General features: G+C 39.0%; 1 protein-coding gene and 1 long non-coding RNA gene across 8 annotated transcripts in view; one reads left to right on the top strand and one right to left on the bottom strand.

Moving 5' to 3' along the window:
* LOC133097834 (uncharacterized) overlaps positions 1 to 15,942 on the bottom strand; it is a 61,594-nt gene that overhangs the window by 25,691 nt on the left and 19,961 nt on the right. For 2 of the 4 annotated variants that reach the window (XR_009702070.1, XR_009702069.1), the window contains exons 4-5: positions 11,638 to 11,753; positions 11,274 to 11,495 (exon numbers count right to left, since the gene is read on the bottom strand). This is a non-coding gene — a long non-coding RNA (uncharacterized LOC133097834). Of the gene's footprint in view, positions 1 to 10,073; positions 10,342 to 11,273; positions 11,496 to 11,637; positions 11,754 to 15,942 lie in introns of those variants that run through there. The other 2 variants (XR_009702072.1, XR_009702071.1) reach the window with 2 other exon arrangements.
* The window catches only part of ELP1 (elongator acetyltransferase complex subunit 1), a 61,861-nt gene that overhangs the window by 42,440 nt on the left and 3,479 nt on the right, over positions 1 to 15,942 (top strand). The window contains exons 30-36 of one of the 4 annotated variants that reach the window (XM_061200136.1): positions 7,344 to 7,406; positions 7,791 to 7,851; positions 9,378 to 9,491; positions 10,194 to 10,305; positions 11,383 to 11,510; positions 11,893 to 12,047; positions 14,192 to 14,267. In XM_061200136.1, the coding sequence (XP_061056119.1) occupies positions 7,344 to 7,406; positions 7,791 to 7,851; positions 9,378 to 9,491; positions 10,194 to 10,305; positions 11,383 to 11,510; positions 11,893 to 12,047; positions 14,192 to 14,267 (709 nt within the window). Of the gene's footprint in view, positions 1 to 7,343; positions 7,407 to 7,790; positions 7,852 to 9,377; positions 9,492 to 10,193; positions 10,306 to 11,382; positions 11,511 to 11,892; positions 12,048 to 14,191; positions 14,268 to 15,942 lie in introns of those variants that run through there. The other 3 variants (XM_061200134.1, XM_061200135.1, XR_009702068.1) reach the window with 3 other exon arrangements.

Raw genomic sequence — 15,942 nt, 5'->3', positions numbered from 1 at the left:
CAATACTATGGTGAATAGAAGTGGTGTGAGTGGGCATCCTTGTCTAGTTCCAGATTTTAGCAGGAAGCCTTTCAGCTTTTCACCATTGAGTATTATATTGCCTGTGGGTTTGTCATAAATAGCTTTTATTATGTTGAGATATGTTCCCTCTTTACCCACTTTGGAAAGGGGTTTTAACATGAATGGATGTTGAATTTTGTCAAATGCTTTTTCTGCATCTATTGAGATGGTCATGTGGTTTTTGTCTTGCCTTTTGTTGATGTGGTGTATCACATTGATTGACTTGCGTACATTGAACCGTCCATGGGAACTTGGGATGAATCTCACTTGGTCGTGGTGTATGATCTTTTTTATGTGTTGTTGGATTCAGTTTGCTAACACTTTGTTGAGAATTTCTGCCTCTGTATTCATCAGAGATATTGGCCTGAAATTTTCTTTTTTGGTGGTGTCTTTGTCCAGTTTTGGTATCAGGATGATGGCAGCTTCATAGAATGTCTTTGAGAGTGTTCCCCACTCTTCAGTTTTTTGGACGAGTTTGGGAAGGATCGGTATAAGTTCTTCTTTTTATGTTTGGTAGAATTCACCTGTGAAGCCATCTGGTCCTGGACTTTTGTTTGTAGGGAGTTTTTTTAATTACAGACTGTATTTCACCTCTAGTGATTTGTTTTTCAAATTATCTGTTTCTTCTTGATTCAATTTTGGTGGGTTCTATGTTTCTAGAAACTTGTCCATTTTTTCTAGGTTGTCAATTTGTTGGCATATAATTGTTCATAGTATTCCCTTATGGTTTTTTGTATTTGTGCAGTATCAGTTGTCATGTCTCCTTTTTCATTTCTTATTTTGTTTATTTGGGTTCTCTCTCTTTTCTTCTTGGTGAGTCTTGCCAGAGGCTTGTCAATCTTGTTTACCCTTTAAAAGAACAAGCTCTTTGTTTTATTGATTTTTTTTCTATTGTTTTTTAAATCTTTATTTTATTTCCTCCCTGATTTTTATTAATTCCTTCCTTCTGCTGACTTCATGTAATTCATGAATTACTTCATGAATTACTTTTTGTAATTCTTTTATTGTTCTTCTTTTTGTAATTCTTTTAAGTGGTTGGTTAGGTTGTTTATTTGAGATTTTTCTTGTTTTTTGAGTAAGGCCTGTATCACTATGAACTTCCCTCTAAGAACTGGTTTTGCTGCATCCCATAGATTTTGTATGGTTGTGTTTTCATTGTCATTTGTTTCAAGGTATTTTTTAATTTCCTCTTTGATTTCATCATTGACCTGTTGGTTTTTTAGTAGCATGTTGTCTAGTCTTCATGTAATCATTTTTTTCCTCATTTCTTTTTCTGTGGTTGATTTCTAGTTTCATGCCATTGTGGTCAGAAAAGATCCTTGAGATAACGTCTATACTCTGAAATTTGTTGAGGCTTGTTTTGTGCCCTAGTATGTTGTCAATCCTAGAGAATGTTTCATGTGCACTTGAAAAGAATGTGTATTATGGGTTTTTTTGGATGTAATGTCCTGAAAATATCAATTAAGTCTAACTGTTCTATTGTATCATTTAGGATCTCTGTTGCCTTATTGATTTTCTGTCTAGAAGATCTGTCCATTGATGTAAGTGGGGTGTTAAAGTCTCCTACTATTATTGTATTCCTGTCAATTTCTCCCTTTATGTCTGTTAGTATTTGTTTTGTGTATTTGGGTGCTCCTATATTAGGTGAATATATGTTGACGAGTGTAAAATCCTCTTCTTGTGTTGATCCTTTTATCATTATATAGTGTCCGTCTTTATCCTTCTTTATGGACTTTGTTTTAAAGTCTATTTTGTCTGATATGAGTGTTGTGACTCCCACTTTTCTTGTCATTTCAGTTTGCATGAAATATCTTTTTTCATCCCCTCACTTTCAATCTCTGTGTTCTTTGCCCTAAAGTGGGTCTCTTGTAGGCAGGTATTATAGGCTCGTTTTTTAAATTCAGTCTGCCACTCTGTGTCTTTTGATTTGAGCATTTAGTCCATTGACATTTAAGGTAATTATTGATAAATATGTATTAATTGCCTTTTTAACCTTGTTTTCCTGTTGATTTTATATTTTTTCTTTGTCCCTTTTTCTTTTTATCTTTTGTGGTTCAATGATTCTCCTTTGTATTATACTTATGTTCTTTTTGGTTTTTTGAATCTATTGTATGTCTTTGATTTGTGGTTACCCTGTTTTTCCACTATGTTAACCCCATCCTGTATCTGCTTGCCTTAGACTGCTAGTCATATAGGCTCAAACACATTCTAGGAAATGAAAAAAAAAATCTACATTTTCTTACTCTCCTCCCCCACATTTTATGATTTTGATGTCCTCTTTTACATCTTCATGTTCATCCTTTTGCTGTTTATTGTGGTTATCATCACTTTCACAGAAATTTTTAAGTTTTTTTTTTTAAATCTCTGTACTGGCTTATTTAGGTGATTTGCTTTCCAATTGTGATTTTCTCTTTCTTATATATTCTTCTTTTCTATTTAGAGAAGACCTTTCAATATTTCCTTTAGGATAGGTTTAGTATTGCTGTATTCTTTTAGTTCTGCTTGTCTGAGAAATTCTTTATCTTTCCTTCTATTCTAAATGATAATCTTGCTGGGTAGAGTATCATAGGCTGCAGACTTTTCCCTTTCAGGACTTTGAATACATCTTGCCCCGTTTCTGTAGAGAAATCAGCTGATAGCCTTATGGGGGTCCCCTTGTAATTAACTTTGTTTTTCTCTTGCTGCTTTTAGAATCCTCTCTTTATCTTTTGCTATTTGTATTATAATATGTCTTGGTGTAGGTCTATTTGGGCTTACCTTGTTTGGGACCCTCTGTGTTTCCTATACCTGGATATGTTTCCTTCTTTATGTTTGGGAAGTTTTCAGCCATAATTTCTTCAAATACATTTTCGATCCCCATTGGCATGCTTTATATTATCCCATAGGTCTCTTATATTGCTTTCATTTTCTTTTTTTTTTTTAATTTGCCTTTCTGTCTGCTGTCCTGATTGGGTGATTTCCATTATTCTATTGATATCTTCCAGGTCACTTTTTTGTTCTTGTGCATTATTTATTCTGCTGTTCATTGCTTTTAGTTCAGTTGTCATCTCAGCAAATGAGTTTTCTAATTTTTCTTGGTTACACTTTATAGTTTCTAGTTCTTTTTTTTTTTACAGTACTCTGCATTTCTGTCAATAGCCTTCCTTAATTCTTTCAGTATTTTCATTATCTCCTTTTTGAAATTGGTGTCTATTTGACTGAAGAGGTCTGTTTATTTGTTCTTTCAGGGGAATTCTCTTGGTCTTTTAACTGTGTGGTTCCTCTGCTTCTTCATTTTACTTATATTTCTCTTATTCTGTGAGTTTAGGAGAAACAGTTAGCTACTCTTGTCTTGGAGGGCTATTTATATGTGGGTCCGTCCCTGTGTATCTTGTGTGGGTTTAATATTTTTGGTGTGAGGGCTGTTTTTATTTTTTATTTATTTATTTGTTTATTTATTTGGCTGCATCAGGTCTTAGTTGTGGCACGTGGGATCTTTGTTGCGGCATGCGGGATCTTTCATTGCGGCACGTGGGCTTCTCTCTAGTTGTGGCACGTGGGCTACAGAGCATGCAGGCTTAGTTGTCCCGTGGCATGTGGGATCTTAGTTCCCCGACCAGGGATCGAACCTACATCCCCTGCATTGGAAGGAGATTCTTAACCACTGGACCACCAGGAAAGTCCCACGAGGGCTGTTTTTTTTACAGATACCTGTAGCCTCTTTCCTTAGCATGTGCTGGCCATCATCCCCTTGATAGGGGGTGTGCAGATATGGGAGCTAGTGCCTGGTCCTGGGGTTCTCGGTGGCACTGGCAGATCATATGCACCCCTGGAGCGTGCGATGGGAGTAGAGGTGGCTCACGACCACTCCTGGAGTCCAGAAGGGTGGTGGTGGCAGCTGGTGATTACTCCTAAAGCCCAGAGGGCAGCCGCGGCTTGTGACTGCTCCTGGAGCTCGTGTAGGCGGTGTTCTGCTGCCTGAGAGCTCCTGCAGGGAAAAAGGCTGTAGTAGCAGGTCCTGCCCCTCCCCTCACGCACCGCCCACACAATGGCACCTGGCCTCTAAAGCAGCCTAGGTTTCCTCCGTGTACACTCTCAGGTGCGATTGCACCAGACTCTAGCCCCTTCAGGCTGTTTGCATGCAGCCCACCCCAGTCGTCTACCTGGGTCTGATCTCCAAAGCCCGAGTTTCCACACCCAGCCCCTGCCCGTACCAGAAGACATGCATCTTAGGCTGGGGAGTGCAGGGCGGTGGCACTGTTTGTCTCTCCATTCTAGCTGCTGCAAACCAGTTGCTGCGTTCTCCTCCCAGGCTCCAAAGCTCCCCCTCTGTCCCAGCTAATCTCCCCACTGGTGAGGGGACTTCCCGGGGTACAGGAACCTTTCCTCTTTCACAGATCCCTCCCAGGGGCCCAGGTCCTGTCCCGATTCCTTTCTCACTTTCTTTTTTTTTCTTTTGTCCTACCCAGTTACATGGAGATTTTCTTGCTCTTTCAGAGGTCTGAGGTCCTCTGCCAGCGTTTGGTAGATATTCTGTGAGAATTGTTCCACATGTATGTGTATTTCTGATATATTTGTGGGAGGGGGTGAGCTTCATGTCCTACTACTCCACCATCTTGATCACTCCTCTGCATTGACTTTTGAATGTTAAACCAATCTTGCATCCCTGAGTTAAACCCAACTTGGTCATAATGTATGACCTATATTGGTGGATTCAAAAGTTTACTTGAGGCTTTTGTGCTTGTTCACAAGGAATATTGGTTTATAGTTTCCTTGTTATGTCCAGAATATGTAAAGAACTCTTACAACTCAAGAACAAAAGGACAAACAACTCATTTTGTTTGAAATGGCCAAAAGACTTGAATAGATATTTCTCCAAAGAAGATATACAGATGGCCACTAACCACATGAAGAGATGTTCAACATTGTTGTTCATTAAGGAAATGCAAATCAAAACCACAGTGAGCTATCACTTCATACCCACTAGAATTGTTTTAATCAAAAGAATGAAAAATAAGTGTTGTCAAAGATGTGGAGAAGCAGGAACCCTTGTATATTGCTAGTGGGAATGTAAAATGGTGCAGCTGCTATGGAAAAGACTTTGGTGGTTCCTCAAAAAGTTAAGCATAGCATTACCATATGATTCAGCAGTTCCACTCCTAAATATATACTCAAGAGAAATGGAAACATATGTCCACAAAGAAACTTGTACACAAATGTTTATATTTATAGAGCATTATAATAGCCAAAAGGTGGAAACAACCCAAATGTCCATCAATGACAGATGAACGGATAAATTGTGATATATGCACACATGCACAGACACACACATACACACACACACACACGAATATTATTCAGTCATAAAAAAGAATGAAAAATTGATGCATGCTACAACTTAGATGAAACTTGAAAACATTATGCTGAGTGAAATAAGTCACATAAAAGGACAAATATTGTATGATTCTACTTACATGAAGTAACTAGAGTAGTCAAATTCATCTGGACAGAAAGTATAATGATGGTTGCTAGAGGCTGGGGGTAGGGGAACATGGGGATTTACTGTTTAATGGATATAGAATTTCAGTTTTGCAAGATAAAAAAGGTTTTGGAGACTGATGGTGGTGATGGTTTCACAACAGTGTGAATTTGCTTAATGCCACCGAACTGTACAGCAAATGGTTAAAAGGGTAAATTTTATATTAAATTTTACTACAATCAAAAAAAAATAAGAGGAAAGAAAGGAACAAAGAACTGGTAGATGGTACAACTTGGACGAATCTTAAAAACATATGCTAAGTGAAATAAGTCAGACACAAAAAGTCACCTATTGTATGGTTCCTTTTTTACAATATATCCAGATTAGGCAAATCCAGAGAGACAGAAAGCAGGTTAGAAGTTACCAGGGGGTGAGAGGAGTGGGAAATAAGGAGGGATTGGTTAATGGATATGGAGTGTTTTTATGTGATGATAAAAAAATTTTGAAAGTAGGGAGAGCTTGTGGTTACCAACATTGTGATATAGTAAACACCATCGAATTACACACTTTAAAACCATTCAGTGTATGTTACGTGAATTTGATCTCAATAAAACACACACACTCACACATTGCCAGTCAAGCAAAACACATCCTACCGTGTTTCTCTGGGACATGTGGTATAGGCCTGCAAGGATCCTTTGGGGTCTGGGAAGAAAATGTTTAATTAATCTTTTTAATAAAAATAACCTATTTAAAGTAGTATATATGTATTATAGATTGTTTAAAGTGCTGAAAGCAAATACAAGAAAATAAAAACATCTCATTCCTACCACTAGCACCTCCTGTTTTCTTTCTAGAGTTTTCTCTCTCCTTTCTCTTCCCCACCCCCTCTCTCCACACACACACACGTATTTTTAATCAAAATGAAATTATGCTGTTTGTTCTGTTTGTAAATTTGGTGTGTTTGGTTATGATCTTCATCTCTCCATATTGACACATTTTAATTCATCTAATAATTACAATTTAAGTTCCCTCAATATTCCAAAATTGTTTACAGTAGATCGATCCAAATTAGATTCCAGTCTAAGGACATGTATTGCATTTTGTTAAGTCCTTTAAATCCCTTTTATCTAATGTATACACCCCCCTTTTTATGACAGAGATTACTTGAAGAAACCCAGCCAGTTGTCTCATATATTTCATCTTTTAAAAACGTGTTTTGTTTTATATGCTTTTTAAGTACATTAAGTAATTATGTATTGGGGTACATGATCAAAAGTTTTTAGTGGTAAGGGTATAAGCATCACAAATGGTTAAAGACTGTAGGGTATGCAAGTGTTTATTACACTCATTTATCAGTTTTTTGTAGGTTTGAAGTTGTTCAAAATAAAAAGAAAAAAATAAACATTAAAAAAGAAAAACTGGTTTAGAAGATTCCTATTCTAGTCTGCCATTTTTTCAGAGTGTGCACTTGTCAATTCAGGAGCCCACCTAAACCTCCGGAATCAGATTTGGAGGTGCAGCTGGGGAAGTGGGCATTTCTAACAGTCTCTCTCGTGGTTTTGATGCTCAGGGATGTAGAGAGGTGATGCTTACCTTGTGCTTTGTGATCATTTCCAGAATTGACACCCCTCCTTTGTCTCTTGCATCAATATTTATCGAGCATGTACTCTAGGCCAGACACCATGCTAAGAACTGGGACTGTGAGTGATAGGCTGGAAAGGCAGAGAGAGGCAGCTCTGTGGGCAGTTTTGCAGTTTATTATGGTGGCATCTAACACACTTGCTCCATTAGCCTGTTACCTTCCTTGATGTTCCCCTGTCAGGATTATGAAGAAGCTGTGCTCTTGCTGTTAGAAGGAGCTGCCTGGGAAGAAGCTCTGAGACTGGTAAGAGGACTTCAAAACTCCTCCCTGCATGAAGTGCTAAGCGGAGCAAGAGCCTGCACAGGGGAGACAGTGTCAGCCGGAGTCCCTTGTCTTCTGAGCTACTGAAATTTGTTAGAAATAGTTCAGGTTCCTGGTCTAAGGATAAGCAGTGCTTTTTAAACCATTTAAAAAATTTATTCTTGATGTTTGGAATTAGTCAGTCCTCTAAATGTGAAATATTACTGATTTTTACTGAAATGAATTGAGTTTTCATTGGCTACCTTATAGGAGGCCTACTCCTCTGGAAAATATCTTGTCACCTCTGAAAGTGATCCATTTCCAAGTATCTTAACTTTCCAGTGATTTGAAGTTTTCCTGCCTAAAATTGTTGTGTTTTTTTTTTAGGTACACAAATATAACAGACCAGATATTATAGAAACCAACGTAAAGCCTTCCATTTTAGAAGGTGAGGGTTACATTTTAGATAGAATTCCTGATTTGGAAGTATAGAACTGCGGGGGAGAGGGAGACGGGAGAGTACTGCCGGTGCTATTACATCCTTTAATCATGTCAGTGATGAAAGGACTCATTATATCGAGTCAATCAGAGTTCTCCACTGGGTTTGAAATTTACTTCTGACCATGGTTTTTAAATGTGCTAAGTTGCTAAATAGTAGCACATAACTTATTTGAATGTTACAAACCTGTGATAAGACACAATTAAGAATCTTTGGGAATAGTTGGTAAACTCAAATATGAACTGTATATTAGATAATATTGTATCAAATGGTTAATTTCCTGCATTTAATAATTGTATTGTGGTTATATAGATGATATCCTGATTCTTAGAGATGCTGAAGTATTTAAGAGGGAAGAATCATATCTGCAACTTCCTCTCAAAGGGTTCCACAAAAATAAGTTGTGTGTGTGTGTGTAGAAACAGAGGAAGCCAAAAATATGGCAAAATGTTAATAACTGATAAATCTAAGTGAAGGGTATATGTATGCATTGAATTACTGCAACCTTTAAGTAGGTCTGAAACTTTTTCAAAATAAAAATTTTTTAAAAATAAGAAGGGATTCCCTGGTGGTCCAGTGGTTAAGACTCCGCGCTTCCACTGCAGGGGGCACGGGTTTGATCCCTGGTCGGGGAACTAAGATCCTGCATGCTGTGTGGCGTGGCCAAAGAAATAATAATAATAATAAAAAGAAGAACCTTTGCAGATGGTTCCTCGATAACAGATGAGTGTTATCAGTTCTAGAATACTCTGGTGTTCACTGTATCCCTTAAAAGCAAAGTGCAAAAGAAGGACATCAGTTTGACTTATAAAAGTCTTTGGGAGTAGAGGTTGATTTTAAGCTCTGCACAGTCTACCCTGTAAGTAATGTCTGGCCTTTCTGACATTAACATGTATTCATATTCTTACCCTGCCTGCTCTCTACTACCCTGTCCTACTTAAAACTGGGAGGGTTCTTTGTGTATCATTCACTTTAGGTACTCCTAACTGGATACTGGAAGCATCCTTCCTGGCCCTATAACAATCCATCTAGCCCACTCTTACTTGGATTTTTCTCCACTAATTAGAACTGAGAAAAAGTGCTGACAGTTCATCTACAAAGACCTAATACTTATATGTTTAAGAAGCATTTCAGCGACTTTCCTCCTATTTTTGTTAACAGCTTCCTGTGCACTCCTTTTATTTACTAGTCTTCTCTTGGGTTAGATACCAAGTCTTTTGTTCAGGTGATTTTGTAAGTTTAGTGGTAGAGAGTATTCTAGGATGATGTTGATGAACTTTAACATCTGGAATCTCAATCGCTAGTTCTTTCTCCTATAGCAATGTTGGTTACTTCTCATTAAAGAAAAAATTCTTGCTTGAAAAACCTGGTAACTTCTTTTCTTTGTTAAGCTCCAACTCCCTCACTAACCCCCCCACTCTAGTTTTATCTCTTTGTTTAAACGTGCTCAAATTATTTTCCATCTGCACCCTTAGCCCAGAAAAATTATATGGCGTTTCTGGACTCTCAGACAGCCACATTCAGTCGCCATAAAGCACGTCTATTGGTGGTGCGAGAGCTCAAGGAGCAAGCACAGCAGGTGCATCTGGGTGAGTGCCCGCCTGAAGACACCGATGCTTGGGGGGTGGTGAGGGGCAGCATCGCACTTTGTCTTAGCTGCTTACTCTCCCTCCCGCAGTGTGATTACTGTGCCAAGTGGAAGTCCGAGGCCTCTGAGGGTCTGTGAGGGTCTTTGTTGTGGGTACTGGGGAGAGCTTGGGGGCAGGACCAGGCGCCAACAGGCAGAGCTCTGCCAAACATTCTCTCCACACCCCGAACAGAGCAGCGGACTACTGTATTTACATAGTGATCTCCTCATTTCCAGAAGATCCTGTGCTTTAAAAAAAAAAAAAAAAAAGACTTGCCTGGTGGTCCAGTGGTTAAGACTCTGCACTCCCAACGCAGGGGGCCCAGGTTCGATCCCTGGTCAGGGAACTAGATCCCACATGCCACAACGAAGATATTGCACATGGCAACAAAGATCCCACGTGCCGCAACTAAGACCCGGCACAGCTAGCTAGCTAGCTAAATAAACAAATAAAAATGTTTTATGTAAAAAGAATAAAGTTTGGTAAAGTACTAGTTTACAGTAATAAAACTGTATTTATTATCTTATTTCATTTTGAGATCAACTTTGTACTAGTTTTCATATGTCCTTAGATATGACCTGGTTAACTGTAGTTCCCTTACCCCACTGAAGGTAAACCCTCATTTGCAGGTAGTTTTCATTCTGTCTGGTTCTTCTCTTCTAGATGATGAGGCACCCCACGGTCAAGAGTCAGATCTCTTCTCTGAAACTAGCAGTGTCATGAGTGGCAGTGACATGAGTGGCAAATATTCCCACAGTAACTCCAGAATATCAGCGTATGTATCATGTTGATTCAGCACATTGACCATGCCCTGGGTATATGGAGAAAGTACAGGTAAATAGGTCAGTTTTCCAACAGGACAGTGCAGCAGGAGGGGGAGGACAGTCTTCAAGGCCCTGTGGAAGCTGTGCAAGGACCTTCCCAGCATATCTAAGAGATTAGGGTCAGCTTTGAAATGTTTTCTGCTGCAGCTTCGTGGCCTATGTGTTTGCCCATCACCCACATGGCACTTACACTGGGTACTCAATTTATATATGACATCTAACTTTATTCATTTAAGAAATATTAAGTGACTATAATGTGTAGGCACTGAGAAAAATATAAAGATTATAAAGAAAAAAGATTTCACACTTCTTCAATTCAAAATTCAACTGGTCAGAAGTATAATCGAGCTAGTTGTAGTGGATGTTACCAAAACCTTTTAAGGAGATGTGAGTTATAAGAGCTTGTACTCTACCTTGGGAAACAAAACAATGCAAGATTATATATTTAAACCAAATTGTGCTTTAGGAATTCTGAATGGAGACCTGTGAGGTTGTGTGGTGCAATCAGAAACTGCAAGAAAGCCACCTAGAACTGGGCTTTGAGAGTTGGGGTGAGAGTCCCAGACAAAACAAATGGCATAATTAAAGACCTCTGAGGCAGGAGAGAATGTGGGATTCATATATATTTTATGATATTCAAATTCCAACCTGGTATGTCTGTTATCTTACTTCAACTTAATTTTGTTGCCTTTAAATTTATTTGGTTTTTGCTACAAAATTGAAGCTGTTTGTTGTTCTTTTCATTTTTCCACCTCTTATTATCAGATGAAATCCGATTTTATTCTGTATTTTAATCAAAACTTCAAGGCCAGGCATCACTTTTTAGGGTTTTCCTTATTATTTCCTGCCTTTTCTCTCCCAATTTAATTTTTATGTATCATTTTAACACCTTTACCATTTTTCCCAAAATACAAATACCATCTGTATATACTCTGGTTTCCCAGAAAGTTGGTGGCCAATAGTTACATTCATTTTAATCTGTTCAGCACAAGGAGAGCCCCTTTTAAAACATCTCTAATTTCTAACAGGAGATCATCTAAGAATCGGCGCAAAGCGGAACGGAAGAAGCACAGCCTCAAGGAAGGGAGTCCACTGGAGGATCTGGCCCTTTTGGAGGCATTGAGTGAAGTGGTGCAGGGCACTGAAAAATTGAAAGGTATATTCTCAATACTGATGATTCTTGCCCACAAAAAACATAGTAAATTCGTCACTTCAGGGTGCATTCCTGAAACAAAACTTCTCAGCCAATAGCCTAGACGTCTTCCTCTTTGGCATCCACTTACCTGAGCTGTGAGAGACTATCACTGAAACCAGGATAAAGATGGAGGAGGCACTGCTTTCCTGCTTGGCTCTAGTGGGTTTGTTTTCTTTTTGTAGTAGATATGTTGAATTACTCCAGCTTTTGGGGAGAAAGAAGAAAATGTGGGAGATATTGTAGTATGCTATTAGATATTTTCACTTGGGAAAGATACTCCTGTTAGGATTCTAGCAATGGAGCTGGTGATACAACTTACCACTCTCAAATTTCTTCTCTCCAGATGAAATATACCATATTTTAAAGATACTCTTTCTCTTTGAGTTTGACGAGCAAGGAAGGGAATTACAGAAGGCCTTTGAAGATACTCTGCAGCTAATGGAAAGGTCAATTCCAGAAATTTGGACTCTCACCCCCCAGCAGAGTTCAGCTACACCTGTAAGTTTTCCTCAAAGACAGAATGTGCTTTTGTTTTTTTTTAATCACTTTGACAGGTTATTACTCTCACACAATCTCTTAATAGTGAGAGCAAAAGATTTTCCTGTTCTTAAAACATACTATACAATAGTTAAATTGTCTTAGGCTTATGTTTAAGCTGTCAGTAAGAAGATTTTATGTTTGACGGTATAGTTCATAGTGCACCTTGGCCTAGGTTAAGTTTGCTTTTTATTTCTCCTTTCTGCATGAAACTGCTGTCATGGAGAAGTTGGGAAAGTCAGATGGTTGCCCCTGACCTTCAGTGAGATTGGTCAGGGTAGGGGGCAAGCTAGGACCAGAATTGGCTTCTTACCTCTCTGTTCAGACTTATGGATGGCATCTGAGTTTTTTAAAGGAAGCCCAGACAATTGCTTTTTCTCTTGTTTTACGGTAAATTTGACTTGTCACTTCTATGTTGTTGTAACAAGCTTGCTAATTATGTTAAAGCTGTTTGTGTCCCATCAAGAATTCTAGTGTATTGTCATCTATTTATTGTGTATATCTGCTCAGTCTCTTACATCTCAGGTCTATTGTTCAAAGTTTCAATTTTAATTCAGAAAGGCTGGTTTATCAGTCAGAGTCCATTAAGGAAAACAAAAACCACAGCTGTTATTTTATCAGAGAGAGTTTAATATATGGAACTGGTTAACCAAGTACTAGAGGACTGAGAAGGCAGAAAGGGAACACAGAGAAGGAACACTGAGATTGTAACTGTGGGCAGCCACTTGTACCCCTAAGGCTGAAGGAACAAAAAGAAGAGTTTGGGATTCTTAGAATTTAGACGCTTGGCGGTGAGGCCCCTGCAGAGCTGGTTCTTGAACCTCGGAGAAGGGGGTGGCAGCCAGCTGGTGCTGGTATTGCCGAGGGGGCAGGATGAGGCTGGGTCTAAGTGTATAGAAATAAACAGGAACTGGAACGAACAGCTGCTGCGGGGTACAGAGCTACTGTTGAGTGAAAGCAAGCGAACAAGGGAACAAATTCCCTCTCCTTCCTCCGTCCAGCCTTGCCCTGTCCTTCTGGTGTCTGCTATTGTTGGAGCATAACAGCTGTCAAAGGAGGGGTGTTTTCTCAGGCCCCCCAGTCCCAGCATCATGAGCAGTGTATAGGAAGGGTTGGTTTGGAGCTGAGAGAGAGGCTGGAAGTCGGCTCATAAGCTTACTGGGTCTTGATTTCCTCAGTTATAAATGAGGATAATACTCCCCTGTATACTTCACTGGAATGTTTTGAAGGTTAGATGAGAGGGTAGATATAAAAGCATTTTACACACCATAAAGATAAAAGCAACTGAGAATTAGCCCCTCATAAATACTTGAATTTACTATAATAAGTATTTCCTAGAAGAAATGTGATCACCTTCAGAACTAGTGGTTTCGAGGCTAACAATTTATAATGCTTCCCCATGCCCTCCCTTATCCTCGTCTATTCAGATCATGTTAACATCTAAGATACCAACTTACGAGTCTTCTAGGGGAAATGACCAGGAAAATTGTGTTTGTGCTTTGGTTGGTAAAGCATGGTAATGTCATATGTGCAGGATACCACGTGGTATAGTCACATGGCAGTGTTTTGAGCACGTGACATCACTGCTGAGAGTGCGCCAGGAGAGAACACGCAGACCTGAGTGAAGGCGAGGCGGAGGGCCTGGAGTGTGCCTGCTGAGGCTCGAGCGGGCATGGAATTCCTGCAAAGTCTCTTGTTTACCTTGAACACATGTGCAAGTTTGCATTCTCCTCCATGATATGCACAGAATTGTTTTAATGTAAAAATTCTCACAAATCTTTGAGTACAGTCTGGTGCTCTGTGTGTTCTGTAACCTCTTATTATATCCCCTCCCCCCAGGGTATGGCTCACTTATTTGGAAAGGACCAGGCATATATCACTGAGATTTTCTTTTTCTGTTTTCCCCCCATCATTACCTTGTTCTTCTGGTGGACAGGAGATGTAGAGGCCTGACTTGAGACTAGAGAAACTGGCAAATTAAAATCACATATGTGTTTGATACCATAATGAAAATGAAAGGCTGTTTATTGCTGGTAGAGATTTGCTATTTGCAGTCAGCAGAAGTATAAGATAATCTTTGCTGATTCAGTCTACTTTCTACTTAGGTTCTAGGTCCCAATTCTACTGCAAATAGTATCATGGCCTCTTATCAACAAGAAAAGACTTCAGTTCCTGTTCTTGGTTAGTATATTTTTCTCTCTAAATTATTACAGTACTAAGCAGAAGGAGTATCCTTTTGTAAGTGTTGAGATGGTTAGTAGTATAAGGAGAGATTGGGGAATCACTACTATCTTCCCTCAGTTCTAAGATTCTATCTTTAGTAAAATTAGTTTAATGCCTTTAGTGTTGGGATCCTGGGTTGGCGGGTAAGAAATCCAATGTGACATTAAATGTATAATTTAAAAAAAATTGTTCTGACATACACACTTGTCAGTGCAATGGCATACACTAGTCCATACAGACACATCACAGTTGAAGAAGTGTGACTCCTAAACAGTCTAATTTGCACATACATTTTAAGGATTAATCTGAATCATCCTTTTCGGCTATTGGCAGTTTTGCATTGTGTCTTGGGGACATTTTCATATTCCTTGCTTAAGAGCTGGACCATTTTAGTCATACTTAGGATTAACAGTATAATTTGAAAACAAATCCAAAGAAGATTAGCATTTCATCTGCATTTTCTGTTGAATTCCTAAAATGTTTTGTTTCTTTGTGGGGCGGGGGGAGAGGATTCTCATCAGTTAGGTTACATATTCCTCAAAGTCAAAAGCCCTAAAGGCTTTCTTTTGAAAGTTGGTTAAAAACCTTTTGACAGATCAATTTGGTGCCACAGTATTTGCCCTTCATGTGGATCAGTCAAGCATAGCAACTTCTTTTTAGCTTTGAAAAGGTGGCAGTTTTTATGGCTGCTATTTGCATTTCTGGCATGTGAGAGGCAATGTTCCGCAATTTTTTCATTTAAATGCTCTACTGTGGTAGCATTTTGATAACATTTGAAGTAGCCTTTGTGGGAGCCTTGTCAAGTTTAACTTTCATGGCTTATATTGCTACCAGGAATAAATTAACTCCCTTCCATTCCAGCTAAGCTCATATATGCAGACAGTTAACTGCTGTATCCCTAGATCCCCTTCTTCCTGGAGGCTGGCAAGCTGCCTTTGGTATCAGTCCCAAAACGTACACTTATTTCTGAGATGCTACAATTCATCTCAGACCAGAGGCTGGTTGGTAATTGTTTAGTTTGTAATGTGTCTAATCCAGTTGTGATTTCTGTCCCCTCTTTTCCTCACTGCTGGCTTGATGCTGATCTTCAGGTCAAGTTCAGTCACACCTTTCTCTAGGGTGGTCTAGTTGGCTTTATTAAAGGGCACTTCCATTTCCCAGCTGAGCCTTAAAGACTTTAAAATTTTGAGGCTCCTCATTATCAGAGTATGTATTATCCGTGTCCCTGTGTAGGAACACTAGTGTACATTGTTTAGGAAGGGAGAAGTTCTCATAATCCAAAAAGAGGCGAATGAGCTACTCACAAAATTAGTTCCTCTCAAATATTCCTCACCTGCCCCTTCCCAGCTAACAGTAGTAGTAGGGGATCAGTGACTTGATGGGGCATTTTCTGATTGTTTCATGTTAAGATGCAACGTAGTACCATGCAGGTTGATTGCAAGTCTGCAAAAATGTAATCCATTTCATAAAATGGATTAACGTTTTACCACAGTAGTGCTTAAATCACAGCCAAACTGGACTTGTTACAGTTGATAACAAAATTGCTTCAAATGAGTATGATTTGACTATCAAAGGATTAAGAGAAGTCCTTGGAAAAACTGATAAAGCCCTCAAATTATTTTTGTGAAATGAC

The sequence above is a fragment of the Eubalaena glacialis genome, chromosome 9, assembly GCF_028564815.1.
Source record: "Eubalaena glacialis isolate mEubGla1 chromosome 9, mEubGla1.1.hap2.+ XY, whole genome shotgun sequence".
Classification (NCBI taxonomy): Eukaryota; Metazoa; Chordata; class Mammalia; order Artiodactyla; family Balaenidae; genus Eubalaena; species Eubalaena glacialis.
The sequence above is the reverse complement of the archived record's forward strand: the minus strand, read 5'-3'. Positions and strand labels throughout refer to the sequence as shown.